General features: G+C 33.8%; 1 protein-coding gene across 1 annotated transcript in view; it reads right to left on the bottom strand.

Moving 5' to 3' along the window:
- Positions 1–11,902, bottom strand: part of LOC105158763 (CMP-sialic acid transporter 5) — a 12,808-nt gene extending 906 nt beyond the window's left edge. Inside the window, exons 1-15 of the mRNA XM_011075617.2 lie at positions 11,638–11,902; positions 10,957–11,158; positions 8,917–9,033; positions 8,473–8,529; positions 7,895–7,972; positions 5,779–5,823; positions 5,357–5,416; positions 5,054–5,176; positions 4,824–4,901; positions 4,273–4,342; positions 3,957–4,064; positions 3,649–3,782; positions 3,470–3,549; positions 2,798–2,846; positions 2,643–2,706 (exon numbers count right to left, since the gene is read on the bottom strand). Coding sequence (XP_011073919.1) covers positions 2,656–2,706; positions 2,798–2,846; positions 3,470–3,549; positions 3,649–3,782; positions 3,957–4,064; positions 4,273–4,342; positions 4,824–4,901; positions 5,054–5,176; positions 5,357–5,416; positions 5,779–5,823; positions 7,895–7,972; positions 8,473–8,529; positions 8,917–9,033; positions 10,957–11,124 — 1,218 coding nt within the window. The 5' untranslated portion in view covers positions 11,125–11,158; positions 11,638–11,902 and the 3' untranslated portion in view covers positions 2,643–2,655. The remainder of the gene's footprint in view (positions 1–2,642; positions 2,707–2,797; positions 2,847–3,469; positions 3,550–3,648; positions 3,783–3,956; positions 4,065–4,272; positions 4,343–4,823; positions 4,902–5,053; positions 5,177–5,356; positions 5,417–5,778; positions 5,824–7,894; positions 7,973–8,472; positions 8,530–8,916; positions 9,034–10,956; positions 11,159–11,637) is intronic.

Genomic DNA, 15,876 nt, shown 5'->3' with positions numbered 1-15,876 from the left:
AAACTGCCAAATGCGTACCTTATTTTGACAATTCAACCACATAGGACCACCTAAATTACAGAACACCACCACAGCTGTGTCTACCTTTGCACTACATGAATACAAGATTCAGAATATCGTATATCAAGCTATCTGAGTTGTACTAGGCATCTGTAATTCAAAGGATCTAGGTTGAGCTTATACACTAAAGCATATAAGATATTGTAAAGTTTCAGTAATTTTCTAGGAAATAAGCTTATAAGATTAATAAAAAAAATTGGTAGGAGCCCACAGCTCATTTGATATAAATAAGGGATCCCTAACTTACTTTTAAAATCTTAACAAAAATCCTTCAACTTTAAGTACGTCAGTGACATAATTGAATCTAACACCTTGTAACCTCCATTACCTTATTTTATCCAAATACTTCAAGAGCTAATTTCTAAATTAAGATTTAACTTGTCATAAATTTTGAACTATGTTCCAAAAGGTATGAGCTTATAAGAAATAAGTGTAGCCAAATGCCCTTTCAGATCAATCATGAAAAATCTTTTTCATAGATACATTTTCATTTGTCATAACAAGCTTATTAGACTGCTCAGCTCAGGTAGAAAGCAGAACCCAACTTCTACATGGATTTTTCTCCCACTCTGCTCTGGAATTCCAATAGTTCTGTTACTTTCCCATTAGTAAGCCTCTTCACTTGTGCTTCTACCATGTCAGCTGTTCAATTAGTATTCCAATAGGGTGGAACTCTGCATCTGCTCAACATTCCACCCTATGGAACATTGCGACTTGGATGAGAAATTACAAATCTTTCCCCTCTCTAATCAATCATATAGGAATCTATCAGCCAGCTAAAAGCTCGTTCTCGTAACTCCACAAGTCATGAACAAGTGCCATTCCAACTTTACCCCTTTAAGAAAAGATAAGAATTCAAATTCTAAGCTCTTAGGAATTTAATAAGTTTCACATTATCTTATCATAATTACTCCCACATAGCGAAAATCACAAACTCTACTCTCTAACTAATTCTGAATCATAATGCTTCGAGATATTTCTCAAAAATTTATTACACATACGCCCATTATCATTCAGGACAAAAAAAAAAACCCAGAAAATTCATCTAAACATAGTATGTAAAAAGCTCATTAAGGGAACGCTGTACCAGATGAAGATTTGCTAAACTCTCTTATGGGAGTCATCATTGACATCATGGTCCTTCAAAGATGCACTTGATAAAAACAATATCTATTGCCTCACCATTTTCTAAAACTAACAAACCAATACAAATCTTCTTGACTCAACAACCAAAAGAAAAATAAATAAAATAAAAAATTATAACGCCACATAATATTGTTTCTTATCCATTAGGACCATTACTCACCCTAAACTTCACGGAACTATACAAATAGAAGACAAAACCTGAACAATAATTGTTGGTGAAGGCATTTACCAAATACCCTAAATTGCTGCATTCACATACTCACATAAATAGAAGAATACACAATTAGCAGTTCTCTAGGAAGATAGAGATCTTCTATACGACATAGTGTCTAAAAGGATTCATAAATTAACTAAATTGAAACCTTTGTAATTTGTTCCAAATTTAATTTTGAGCAGTACAAGGTTTGATATGACCGCTTTTGAGGCTACACAAATAAAAAAAGAATCTCAGTTTCAGATTGGATCTACCTGGAGGTTCTAGCCACTCTCGGCTATATCTCATGAAGACATCCAATTGTTTTCCTTGAGTTCTTAGACCTCAAAACCTTATCCATTTCACATTCACTAACAAATTAACCTTGAGGTTCCTTGCATTGGAACCTCCCAACTCCAACTCCAGAAAAGCCCAAAACTAACCAATCAATCAAACAACAAAAAAGTACATGTACTTTGGAGCCTGTGGAGAGACTCAGCATGACAAAAGAAATAGAAGATAAAGGTATGATATCATCATTATCTGTAATTTATATGTCCTGTAAATATCCTTAGCCAAAAGTTTTTTACAAATATTCTTGTCTCATTATTTTATAAATAGAAACGTCTTGCAGCTTTGGAAGCTTAAATGCGTCACTCAAATACTATTATGCAGTAAACCTTAGTGATTAAAGATTATGATTACTCCAGCTGAGCATTCCCTCCATCTAACACCCTCTCCTAAACCATAACAACAGATAGAACGTACTCTTCTAAACCATACTAGCAGATACAATTTTGTAGGGAACCTGCAAGCTTGTGCTTTTTAATAGCATTTAGTTTGATATAATAACCACTATTTTCAGTTTCATTCCGCAGTTATAATTCTTTTACCCTCAAGAGTTCACAAATTCTGCAATTATGTGGAGAGTCCCTTCTTTGTGATTCATGACCAACTATTTTATGGAAAATCAAGGTCCTCTTACTACCAAGATTCTGTAAAGAGCAATATGAACCATGTTATTTTTATTTAGTAGTGAAGAATGAATTTAACTTATTAACGCTAAGTTCAACAAAATAAGAGTCTCTGATTGCCTTTACATTGATTATAAGAGTAGCTGATCCAACATACCTAGACATGGCCCCGCATCCAGGTAGGTAGAAAAAAATTTAACCATGTGCAACCCGTATGCACAAACCACTAATTAAAAGATATAAACAACTAAAAAATTTAAACAACATACTGCCAAAGTAACTTTAGGTGGGAAGAAGAGGTTGTCTTTCATCAGGTCCGACGCGGTGACTAGCCTGGACAAAGCAAAATGCAAAAATGAGGAATCAAGACTTTAGAAGAAACAGCATATGTTCATTGTATCTTTAAGAGATAAACAGATTCTACCTCCTCATTTGCTCCAGCAGCCATATTTATGAAGGATGAGTCCCTTGACCTGGCACAAGTAGAAGAGGTGATGCAGATTTTTTAATGGCTTATGTCTCATGACTAAAACGTTTGAAAACCAAAAGGACAAAAAAGATCGTTGGCTCCAATTTTCTCTTAGAAAAGAACAATCCAATTAGAAGAAATAATAACAGCTACATAATCAATTGGCAATAATCATGATTGATACAGCTACATTGTTATCATAGTAAGTTGTGATCTGTCCTCAACCTTCCAAGAGATAAATTCTCAGAGTCTACTAGATGTTAAGCTCCTGCAATTAGGCTGCAAACAGGAAGATAGTCGGTTTGGTTGAACTCAACCAATTACATGATGATCAAATGATGAAGGTTCTGTATATGCCTCACTGCTCGTCCTCCTTACATTGTGATTGCAAATGTAAATTCACTTGATCTATAATTTGCTTGGTTTCGACCAAACTTGGTCTACAATTCCCAAAAGTTAGAGCAACTCAAGAATAGTGCTTATTAGTACTTGGAAAACCTTCAATAGTTGCACCAATTAAAGATACTTCAATCCTAGAACATCCATTGACTTCTAGAAATAGTGGCATATCAAGTGAAAGATTATCACATCACATGCGTATGTTTACAGATGAGGAGAAACATATACCTATGACTATCCTGTACATTCATTCTGTCAAGCACCCCATTTTGTTGGTCATCCTTGGCTTTTGCTAGAGGTGAAAAGAACTACAAAAAGGAACAAGCACAAGGTTAGCTTCAATAGAGATATATACCTGATAAAAAAGCTAAAAAAAAAAAAAAGAATCAGCCTTTTACTCAAGGTACCTGATGCATTGATATGAATACCACAGAAATCCCTAACATAAAGTTTATAGTCAAAGTGTGGCCAAACATAACAGCAGATGCTATGCCTGTGAATATTGTGGCAACAGTTGACGAATACTTCTTCAAAATTGTATCTGGTAGCAAAAAGGAAAAGCTTGTGTAAGCATTTTAACAGTGTCACTAACTACAGAATTATTATATGATCCAGTATACAGGTGCTTAAGGTGCTGCTCAGCGATCCGGTATATTAATAATCCAATATGGAGGAAAAAGATCTCGAGTTCACATCTCCAAGAATCTTCGCTCACCAGCATACTTGAAGAAAAACGAGGATAGAATCCCCTGTGCAGCATTATTACATATTAAGAGCATTGTGGCTTTTGAATGTCCTTCCAATATATCAAAGCTACCAGGACCTGAAACATTTACATTGACAATCTTTAAGTAAACGGTGAAATCAAATTGATTTCACCAAACACAGTCTAACAATTTATTACTTGTAATGAAACTAAATGAAAGCAAAAGCTTGAAAACCATGTTATCCTATTCCAAGGATGAAATAAGATCAATTCTTTCCAAAGGGTTGAAAAACAGTGCTAGAGGAGGAAATATTCTCATTGGTACCTTTGAAAATGGCAGATCCAAGAATTCCAAGAAAGTTGAATATAGCTCCATAACCATACAAAAATAAGTTCTGCAAATTGAATATCAGAATCATATGGACAACCAAAAATTACTCGGTATGAATTTCTGCATGACAAAAGATATAACACAAAAATCTCGGCCAGGTAAAAATGTGTGGTTACATGATTTATCAAAATTATTCAAATTAAATCATGTCAAGTACACCATCCATAAAACAAAAGAATAACAAAAATTTCTCATTTCAAGATCATTGTATCAGATAATAAACTTGAACAGAGATCATTCTAACAAGTACAATGTCTTCAGAACCAAATAATGTGTGAGAGGAGTAAGCAGCTATTCAGGCACGCCGCATTCAGTAGGTCAAGCTCTACTGACACTTTGTACACTCATTGAAAGGAGAAAGAAGTTAGTAGGGGCCACCAAGACTTAAAAATGTGGCAAAAGAGGCAAGCATGCAAGAGAGTCGGAGTAGCACATTTTATATGTTATAGCATGAGAGCTATACACACTTGATTGTGCCAAATTACCTGAAGATAAATGCTGGTCTCATATTGGCTTTTCAGGGCATATTCATTGAAGACTGAGGCCAAAGAAGGAACAGTCACCTGCATGCAGAAATTGAGCTTACAGAGGGAATGGATCTAGGAGAAAGCCAAAAAGGTATAAAGCATAAAACATAACAAAGATAATTAAATGCATGTATACGCATCAAAGCAGTTCACTAATGCAATCACCAGAAGATGCTTCGGATACTTACAAATATCAATGTATATACATATGCACCAGTTGTTACTGGAAGACCCAAAGCACTGCTACCCTCAGGGAAGGATTTAAGTTGATTAATAGTAATGCCAATGAGCAACAAAGCAAGAGCCTCCCACTGTGATAAAAGAATATTAGTGCTAAATATCTCAATTGCATTTTCATAAATGTTGGCTTACTGGCTCACCTCTCAACTACTTCAATGAAAAGTTTTTAATATATATTCCTGTGAATTGGTGAACCTTAATTCTTTATATTACATTTCTATTTGTATAATCTTATCTACTAAAACATTTACCTGAATTACTGAAAATCGACGTCTCATTATGACCTTCAGAAGCACAGCGATGACCAAAACCTGTAAAACAATAAAAAAAAACATGAAAAGGAAAATGATAAAAAATATGACTTTATTTTCTAAGGTAGTAATTTGCTTTCCCATTTCTTATTGTCATTCACAAAGATGTCACTCCCTTGGTTTTCTAATATAAAAGCAAATGAAGTAACGGTGATTTACAAACAATCCGGAAGAGCTCAGCAGTATATGAGAATTAACACAATTGTAAGTTTTAAAGATTTCCTCTTTCCAGTAAACTATTCACAACATCTCAGAGAAATATCAGATATTTGAAATTGGCTATCTCAATCAGATGTTTCCATGCATGAAGAGTGTAGCTTGGAAAAAGATCAAATCAAACGTTCCATCCATTAGAAGCGTACCTTTAGATTGCTCAGCATTTTAACTGTTGCAGGGTTGAAATATAGCTGGAAAGACATAAAAATTAAGCAGTTATTAAAATAGAAGTTTTCTGAAGGAAACAAGAAATCAGAGTGAAGTATAATAAAAAAAAAGAGAGAGAGCAGAAGGGAGCAGCCAGTACTCGGAACAGGCACTTAAGTAAACTCTTGTAAGAAGGTCTAATGAATAATCAATGTAAGCAACTATTAAAAACATAGGAAGGTACATGGTGGGATCCAAACCAAGGATCTTGTAGTCTTGGGGCAAGACCATAAACATCAGTTCTGCCATTTCTGTTAGGATTGGCTACTGATGTATTTAATTGTTTACTAAAAAGATTGTTTTTCTTAGTCTATATCCTTTCACACATAAAAATTAGTTGAAAACTAACAAGCAATATATGAAAAGAAATCACTTTCCATTTTATGCCACTAATTTGATCTGCAGAATCCTAGAAACCAGCATTATGAGTTATATTCAAGAGCATCTAAAAAGATGCACTAATTGAACATGATAGAGATGAACCTTATTTAGTTTTTTGAAATAGTCTATTTATTGTTAAATTATGCTATAAAATCACAATCTTTCAAATCATTATAATAAGGGATAATTACACTCCCCTCCCTTGAGGTTAAGTGTAATTACACATATACCCCATATAGTTTAAGAAATTGCATCTAACATCCCTATGGTTTGCTTGCATCAAAACAAATAAGTTCCTCCATTCGTCAAAATTCACTGAATTTACTGATATTAACAAAAACAAAATTGAATGAAAATTGATATGTACCGTCGACTGACTTATTATGGACTTATTGTACGTCAAATAATTTTTTTCCGACTAAACTACCTTTATAACGGTGAAGATATACCTCCACACATGCATTAACGCGTGAAAACATATGAGGATAATTTGGTCATAAGAAGATTTATTTTGACTAATTGGGTTAATATGAGCAAATTCGGTAAATTTTAACTAAGGGAGGGACTTATTTATTAGACAAAGCAAACCTCAGGCGTGCTAGATGTAATTTCCCAAACCACAGGGGTCTATGTGTAATTACACCAAACATCAGGAGACGAGAGTGTATTTTTCCCTTATAATAACCTACAATGCAATAAGTTTAATTTTAATAATTAAAAGCTCATGCGGATTCCTTGGGGGAAGCAATTTACTATTCTCAGGATGAACGCTATTCCCATAGTTTTGAGAAGGGGTAACCCGATAACCAATCTACCAAACATAAGTTTGGAAATGGACTTGACTCTTGAGAACACGATACCATCCCAATTCATTCCCGCATAATATTTATCACCAATGAGTTTACCAGCATTTGTCCCTAATCAATCAAGTAATCAATTAGTACCTGGATCTTGTGACGGACTTATAAGTAAACTACTTCGAGGATTTAGTTCTTCGTTTCCACCTTAAGTATAATGGAAACAGTGCACTACCAACCTTAATGGTACGAGCACTCCTATTTACCATGTTTAATAATAAAGAAAAAGGAAAACAGTTGTATGAGCTTGAATAGTCACAGCATTTCTATTAAGGTGGCAACTCCCATTGATACCTTATTGGGCAGAGGTTCTATCAGAATGTCCATTCATCACCAACCATACTCCTCAACAAGCTTCATTTAAAGGAAATTCTCAATTGGATCTACATTTTAAACTCATCGCATGCATCACTATGATTTCATATTTCTTTGCTGTCACTAGGTTGGTACGTATAGTGAAAAGTCCAGCATTTTACAGGGAAACTCGGACTGAGAGTGTACCACACAAGTACGGGAGGCAACTGAAATTTCGAATGGTACTTTGGTGATGAAACTTAAGATGGATGGTAAAGACTGCATTTAAATTAAAAATATAATTCTCCTCTCTCAAGCAACTATTTTATGAGGGTCTGAAGTCCTTGATATGTATGCACCATCAGATCTGGGACAGGTAACTTTGAGAAAGATTTCATATGGTCTCTTCAAGCCTACCTTTCTCATCCTCCCCAAGACAAAGAATACTAGATAAAATAGTACAGAAGAGGTACGGGTACTAGGAGCACATTCTTATTAGAAGGAACTGATTAATAAAGTATACCTGCATAATGAACTTCAGGTAGTTATTTATAGCATAAAGAAGGGCTGGAACAGCAAGAAGTACATTGTTGCGAGCAGCCTGCAGAAAAAAACATATGAATTATTGCATCAACAGAAGCAACCATTAGCCTCCTAAGAATAAACAAAAACATTCACATTGTGTATATTTCAATAGTGGAATATAAAGAGCACGACTGCAAACTTAAGAATTTCTAAAACCAAGAATTTCTGATTTTACAACTCGAACATAGGAAAGAGTTGCATTTGATTGGTAAAATTGCAAAGTACAACATGCTGCCGATTCCAAAAGTAATAGAATACTCATGTACCACGCACACGAACTGCACTTTTTGTACATCACACGAATTTCAGACATCTGCACAGCATCAAATGAACTCTAGAAAAGGAATGCACTCATGGCAATAATGAAGCATTCTAGTGATGGCCAATTTGGTTTACATGTCTGCCGATTATTTAACTCAAAAATCATAGTCTTTGCTTGTCAAATGCATCTGATAATAAAATGACATGCATCATCTAAACAAAACTTACATAAAGCTAGATCAGTGTATAATGAACCTGAATAAATGTGGAAATTGATAGAAGCGGCTTTTCACCAACTTTTTGCCGCCTAGCCTGCAAGAAAAATCTTAAGACTGAACATCACATGGCAGATGCGTTGATATGAAAAGATGTATGTAGTTATTTTCAAGTAACACATCTAATAGGCCTGTATGCAAGAAAAGCCTCTCTTTGTTCTTTCCCCACTCCAACCAATAAACTTCAAACTAATTTACTTGAGATGTCATCAGTTCAGTCAAATCATTATAATTCTCCACTGCTCATATATATATCTTCAATAACGATCATCGTTTCACTGCTACAATGATACTGTAAAATTTTCATCATCAAGCAACTTTAATACCAAGGAAACTTCAGTGATGATATAAAGCACAATTGGTAGCATAATTTAGTACAAGATCAAAAGATAGCATATAATATAGACAGAAAAATGAAACAAACCTGAAATATGAGCATCACGATAGCAAAAATAACTTTTGCAACCTCTGTCAAAAAGTTGACACTAATAGGGCTAAACTTGAAGCGTCCATCCACCTTCGACATAAAAACCAAAATGGGCTGGAACACAAAGATAGTTGTTAATCAGAGTGGTTAAGTAACCATTATGAGGACTGGGTACCTGATGTTTAATAACACTGCATGAGATTATTTAAAAATAGTACGAGAAATTCTGGTGCATACAGTTCACTTATTATACCTGTAGGAAATAATTATAAATTTCTGCATACACATGCAGACCTATACAGGAATTAGTGAAATATTAGAACATAAAACTGAAGTAGTCAGGTAGTTCTACACTTCAAATTTGATTTTCTTCATTAAAAGAATATTCATGAAAGAAACAATGTGCAACAGTTAGGAGTGAGGTCGGGTTGTGTAGTTGTGGATTCCCACAGCAATTTGTACACAAACTTCTACCCTCTTGGTACCCGTTGGACTATCCAGTAATTTGGTTTGATACAGGATTTCTTTCTTTTTTCTTTTCACTTCCATATGTTTCAGCCTTTGGCATTCCAGTAATCAATATATCATTCAAAAACCAACCCCAACTTTTTCCTATCAAACACGTAAGCTGTAATGAGATGAAAGGGTGGTAATAAAAAGCAGAAGATGGTTTGTTAATATAGGCTTTCCAACAGATTAGATAAAGACATCAAGGTGAGTCAAACAGATGAGGGGAAATGACGTTGATGGTAAGGAGTTGGGTTACAGATGTGCAGGGACGAGCGGGCGTCGGGAAGATTTAGACCGGCATAACAAAGAAATGAAGGGGAGCAACATATATGAAGATATCGCAGAGGTTTACATGGATTCAGGCAACACAGAGAAGATGCACAAAGTGGGAGGCTTGAAACTGAGGGGCTCGGGTGGACAAAGGAAGAGCACAAGAGTTGCAAGTGGCGAAGGCGCCCAAAGAGATGGGAGACAGAACACACAAAGGCAAAAATGGCTCAGAGGGAGATGTAAATGCACCTGGAATTCTCCAGTAGCCCCGGCTACCTCAAACCTGACCTGTATATAGGGGATTTTTTCAGTACTTGAAAAACTGACTCAATATCTTTTTACCAACCCCATCTACTTGAATCCATTATATTGGCTAAAAGATCTAGAGACTGGATCGGCGCCCTTGTGAACTTGACAGACTCCTATTTAGCAGCAAGATGCATTCTCAAATATCTCCTCAAACTGCCAGGTCCAAAGCCTGGCGTTTAAAGGGTAGATACTTGGTCATGCTGGCCTGAACCAGGACCTGAAAAGATAATTTTATTATATCAAAGTGCTTTAATAATGGCTTTATTTTACATTTTGCCAAGCCTATAAGGACAAATCTAGGTGATATGAGGTCAGGAAATATTTCTTTTCATATCCTTAATTTCTCAATTGTATTCCACAGTTATATCATATTAGAAATGGCTTCAACTTAAATAGTAGTTTAAGTGGTTTCCTAGAAGGAAAAGGTTTCGAGCCTATAAATTTTGAGACTCCTCTTATTTCATTAAATGTGGAACATTAATTGTTAAGGTGTTTACATGCATTTTCTTCAAATTGCAAGGGTTCAGGGTTTTCTCCTCTCTTTATTAACAAGCGCATTCTTTTGCATAAGAAAACGAGTTTTTATGTTCTAGATAAAGCTCATATTTTTGCTATATTTCCATAGCAGTATTCAGTAAGCTTGAGCATAAAGATTATTTTGTCATCAACCACCAATTCAATCATCACTTTGCAGTGACATGGTAGTTGGTTTTTGTACTCAGAATTAGAGAGTCCATATTTTTCCGATGCACAAACGATCGCATTTTTCACTTGAAACCCACCATTTTCTTCAACCTTAATAACACCTTTTCTTAACAGAGTCCATGCAAACATTATTACTGGAAGGCTAGGACCTTATTTGTGTGTTCATTAAGAATTAGAACTGATCAACAATCTGAAGTTGCATAATATTCCGAAACCAAAAGTGAAAGAAAACAGAATTTATACCTGTAAACCAACAAGGACACAATCTCCACCAACCAATAGGACATTAAGAGCCCGTTGCTTTGATGATACCTTACTCCTATGTCGATCATAAGCCCGTGAAATAGACTTTGGGGATGGAGACACCAGCTTGGAATGACAGACACTGCACTCTATCATCCCGTTCTTCATCAACCCAAGAGTTCTCAGGCTGTGCAGAATCTACCTAAGAAACAGAAGGACATAGCCCATCAACACCATTCTCTTAAGATAACTTCACTGGTTCCTTAAGCAATCAAACTCCAAAACCATCTACTCATCAGCCAGCACACAATCATCAAGTAAAAAGCAACACTTTCTGCCGTTGGAAACAGAAACACAGGATTCTAAAAATGGTTAGCTAAAACATAACTGCATTGAACCCAATTCAAACCTGGGGCAATTCAGTAAGCAATAACACATCAACAAGATCATATCAAGAAAAAGAAAAAAGAAACTCCGGAATACTTTGACATTAAGAAAACCAGAGCACGTTAAATCAGAGCCATTTTTGGGGATCAAGCGCTTAAATAACCAGAACAAAACCCAACAGCATTTCTAGCAACTGAAACAGGCATGATCTACCAAAATTGGGCTTCAGGCCATGAAATCGTTCGCAATAAGTAACTGATAAAATAAAAAAGAAACAAAAAAAGAAACGCAGACCTGTAATTAAAATCAAACTGTGAGTTCGATTTGGCGGGAGACTGAACGATTATTCACGGCGGCTGGACACGGATGAGGCTCCGGCGACTGGATCCAAATGCCAGAGAAAGAAAGGCGATAGGAGGACAGAAAATTGGCTGGATTGAGAGAGTTTTGTTGTGTGGGAGAGCAAATCAATTAGTTTGATTAACTGTGGTTTCAGCTATTTATGTAGCTGAAGGTTTTGCCATAAGGTTTTCTGGAGACTGGCGGAAATTGGTCTCTCAACCACCGTTTGGATCTAACATTTTTTTTATTTTATACTTTGCTGCAAACAGTAGTGCGCGTCCGTTACACCGTGTGCGTAATAAATCATTTTTAAAAAAAATCATAAATAAATATAAAATATATTAATTAATATTTCAAAGAAATTAATTTAAAAATATTATCAATATTGCAAGTATCTTAAAAATTAAATAATAAATATTATTTGTATAATATATAGCTTAATTGGAAAAATAAAACTATTATAAAAATTTATTTTAAAATAAGAGTTAAAATCAAATTACTCGAAGTAAAAATCGAGATAGGCACAAACCTTCACTATGAACTTAAGAAAAAGGGGGGAAAATATTAAGTGCACATAACATTTCTAAATAAAAGCATCTAACACTTATCCACTTTTGTTTTATTTCACCTTCCATCTTATTGTATTTTTTTATTATGCTATTTACGATTGATTTTCATATTTATCTCTATTTTGTTCTCTTTTACTAATTATAAAAATATAAATATTCACTTAGCATTTAATTTTATTTTCTCTCCTACCTCAACACCCCCATCTTTTGGCTCGTAGGGGATGAAAAAGAAAAAGAAATTGAGTGTAGTTGAATATCTGAACTTTTATGTTTAGTAAAGGCAACTAGATACTATATAGCGTAATATATGAAAATTAGTTGCAAAATGTGCGATTAATTTACATAACAAGGCGAAGGAAGGTTAAGTTTTTCTTTTTCAAAATGTTAATGTGTCTTTTTAGCTTATTTCAAATTTCTGTGGGAAACAACTTGGATTTAGCCCCAAATAAGAGAAGAAAATAGAATGTCAAAGTTGAGAAGAGAGAAAAATATAATATCGGTAAAGTAATTTTAACCCCCTTCAAATTTTATGAAAAATTTAAAAAGTACCCTTGAAAAAAAAATTACAATTCATATCTCCAATATTTCTAAAACATAGTAAAAAAACCTTCCTGAATCCAATAGTGCGCCTGATGCGCGTGCATTGCGGGGGGCTATTTTTTTATAGGTGCAAAGACATTTTAGTCCACCCTAAAAATTGTCTAAACATAAAATGTATTTATATATATTATTTTATTGTTACTATCTAGAAATGCCGCTCCGATTGCTGCATAGCCACTTTTGATCAATGCTCCCTTCTCTTTTTTTTTGGCTTTGTGCTTATTGGAAATGCTTTGAGCAAGATGCCTCAATGAATGAAAGAAAATGGATTGTGGTTAGTATTTTGAACTACTTTTTTTAATAAGCACTTATGTATTAATTTACAGTAGTTTAGTAACGGAGATTGTTGTTGGCGGCGATGGTGGTAGTGGTGTTGAACCTACAATTTATTGATCAGTTTAAGTGCTCGAAGTTATGAAATTGTTATTTATTTTTGTTCTTTTTGTGTTGTGCAGTGAGCATAAACAATTTGCAACATTTAAATTTTTTCATGGTGAAACTTTTTTGCACGTGATCAATGCACATTATAGGGGGTACAATTAGTGTATTTGATTATATTGACATGGACATTGTCTTTTTGGATGTTTTAAAGAAGCCATGTGAGGAATTGGGATATGTGGGGTTAAAAGATTTTACATGAGAGGGTTGTGTCATTGTACTTAAACTCTGCAAAATGTGTGTCCAAACCTTAACAAGATAATAAGCAGAATGTGCCTACTGATGAGAGGAAGGGCAAAAAACTAATGTTGTGAATGAAAACAATGAAAGGATACAAATTTCAGTGATAGTGAATATAATGTTCGAATACTGTGATAATGATAAAGTTGATGTTATGTTTGAGAAAAACATAGAGAAATAAGTGGAATTAGGAGGTCATAATAAAGACACAGTACCTGATAATGACAATAATTCCATCTCATCTTCAAGTGAATCTAATGTAGAGTACAATGGATATGATTTTGATAGTGATTGATGGTCAACTGGAGAGAATAAAGAGCCTGATTATCCTATTTTCAGTCCTAATAACAAAATTAGTGGAAACTTGAAAATCACAAGTAACTATAAAAGAAGAATTTATGCACAATGTGTGTGTGAGCAAGATGGATGTAATTGGCACTGCAATAACTTGAAGAAAAAGAATGAAGCATCTTTTCAGATTAGAGAGTACGATACTCATCATCAATGTGCACTGGTGTACAATGTAAAAAATGTAAAATATTGGTGGTTAAAAGACAAGTAGGTTGATGTTTTTCAGGCTGGTCCAAGGAATAATGTGAAAAGATCATAAATGAAGCAACTAGGAAGACAAGGTGTCATGTGTCCCCACTTTAGGCATATAGGGCTAATTAACAAAAGAGGTTTAGGAGAAATTGAAGGCAATTATGATGAACAACTTGCAAAAATTTGGGAATATGCATATCATTTGGACAAAAGAATTCAAGAAGTATAGTGATAATGACCCTGAACGATGAATCACATCCCTCAATTTGTTGACAATCACCTCATTTTTCGTAATTCGATAATTTTCTCATCCATTTTGTTAATTCGTCAAAGCAAACCAGGTATGGTAGCTCTTGATCTTGCACACATTGGTCTGCCTTCCACTCAAAGAACCCACATCCATCATTACTCATGAAAATTTCACAATAATGAAGCCTCCTACCTGAATTTTCGGTTGTCCATGAAGTTTTTAAACAAGCAACTTTCTTGCAAAAGCAAGTGAGTTTAGAACTTGTTGACGAAGACAATATTTTCACCTTTAAAACACAAAATAAGCAACAAAATAGAAGAATAATGGTGAAAATATGTGAGAAGAGGCTTAGAAATAAGGTAGGAACCCAAATTTCCTTCCAAAATAGTGAAAAGTCGTTTTTGCCCACCAAACAAGCTCTCTTAATGGCCACATGCAGTGCACCGTCAACCATTCAAGAGTGGTACCAAAACTGCGGACATTGATTATTATGTGATACCTTTTTAGGCTATTTTTTAAATATTGGTATCAAAATTACAACAAGCCTATGTAAGTACCAAAATTGCAATTTGTTCGCTTTTAAAAACACTCCCTAAGAATTTAAGGTTGCATTTGGATGGAAGAATTTGAAAATTAGGGATTTTAAATCCTTCATAACAGATCATTCGCATATATTTGGATAATTTTAAATATGACGGATTTTTTAAATCCTTCCATTTTAATTTTGAACTAAATTTTGATTAATATGGATGAATTTCAATTTCCTTTCAATTGCAGTCATTTGAAATAATTTATTCAAATCCTTCGTTCAAATCCAAAAACATTGATCCAAATACACCCTAAGAAAACTTCCCACCTTAAGGGTAAAATGCATTTTGCTCCTGTCTTTTTGTTGAAAAAGTTAAAACCTATTGTGTTTTCGAAATAGGTTAAAAGTCACTTATATTTGGTAAACTCAACAAAAAACATCCATTCCGGTAGTAATTAACAGAATATGCATTACATGCGCTCTTTGTGCGTTTGGGGATGTTTTTAACTGTTTTTAGCCCCTTTTTACTAAAATGCCCTTATGATGTTTATATATTTCACATGTATATTTTTTACTTATTTTCAATATTTTTTTATATTTTCATCTATCTAAAAAATAAAATATTTTTTAAATATATTTACTTAAAAATATAAAAAATTATATAACTGAATTTTTATAATTTAAATTGATATATTTAATTTAATTAGTATTAAATATGAAATATTATATATTAAGTTATATTATATTTAAATTTAAATAATTTTGTAATTTTTAAAATTGAAATTTAAAAGCTATACTTGTTAAATTTAAAATTATTTTAATTAATTAAAATATATATTTAAGTAGAATAATTATTATATATCTAAAATTATTCTTAATTAACTAAAAATATATATAATTATTATAATTAAATAAAATTATTTTTAATTAACTAAAATATATTATTAAAATTAATTAAAAAATAAAAAATTAAAGCGATAATGACGCCCTCGCAGTCGTAGTCGCCATCTCGCTCTGCTCTT

This window comes from Sesamum indicum, linkage group LG3 (assembly GCF_000512975.1).
Source record: "Sesamum indicum cultivar Zhongzhi No. 13 linkage group LG3, S_indicum_v1.0, whole genome shotgun sequence".
Lineage (NCBI taxonomy): Eukaryota > Viridiplantae > Streptophyta > Magnoliopsida > Lamiales > Pedaliaceae > Sesamum > Sesamum indicum.
The sequence above is the reverse complement of the archived record's forward strand: the minus strand, read 5'-3'. Positions and strand labels throughout refer to the sequence as shown.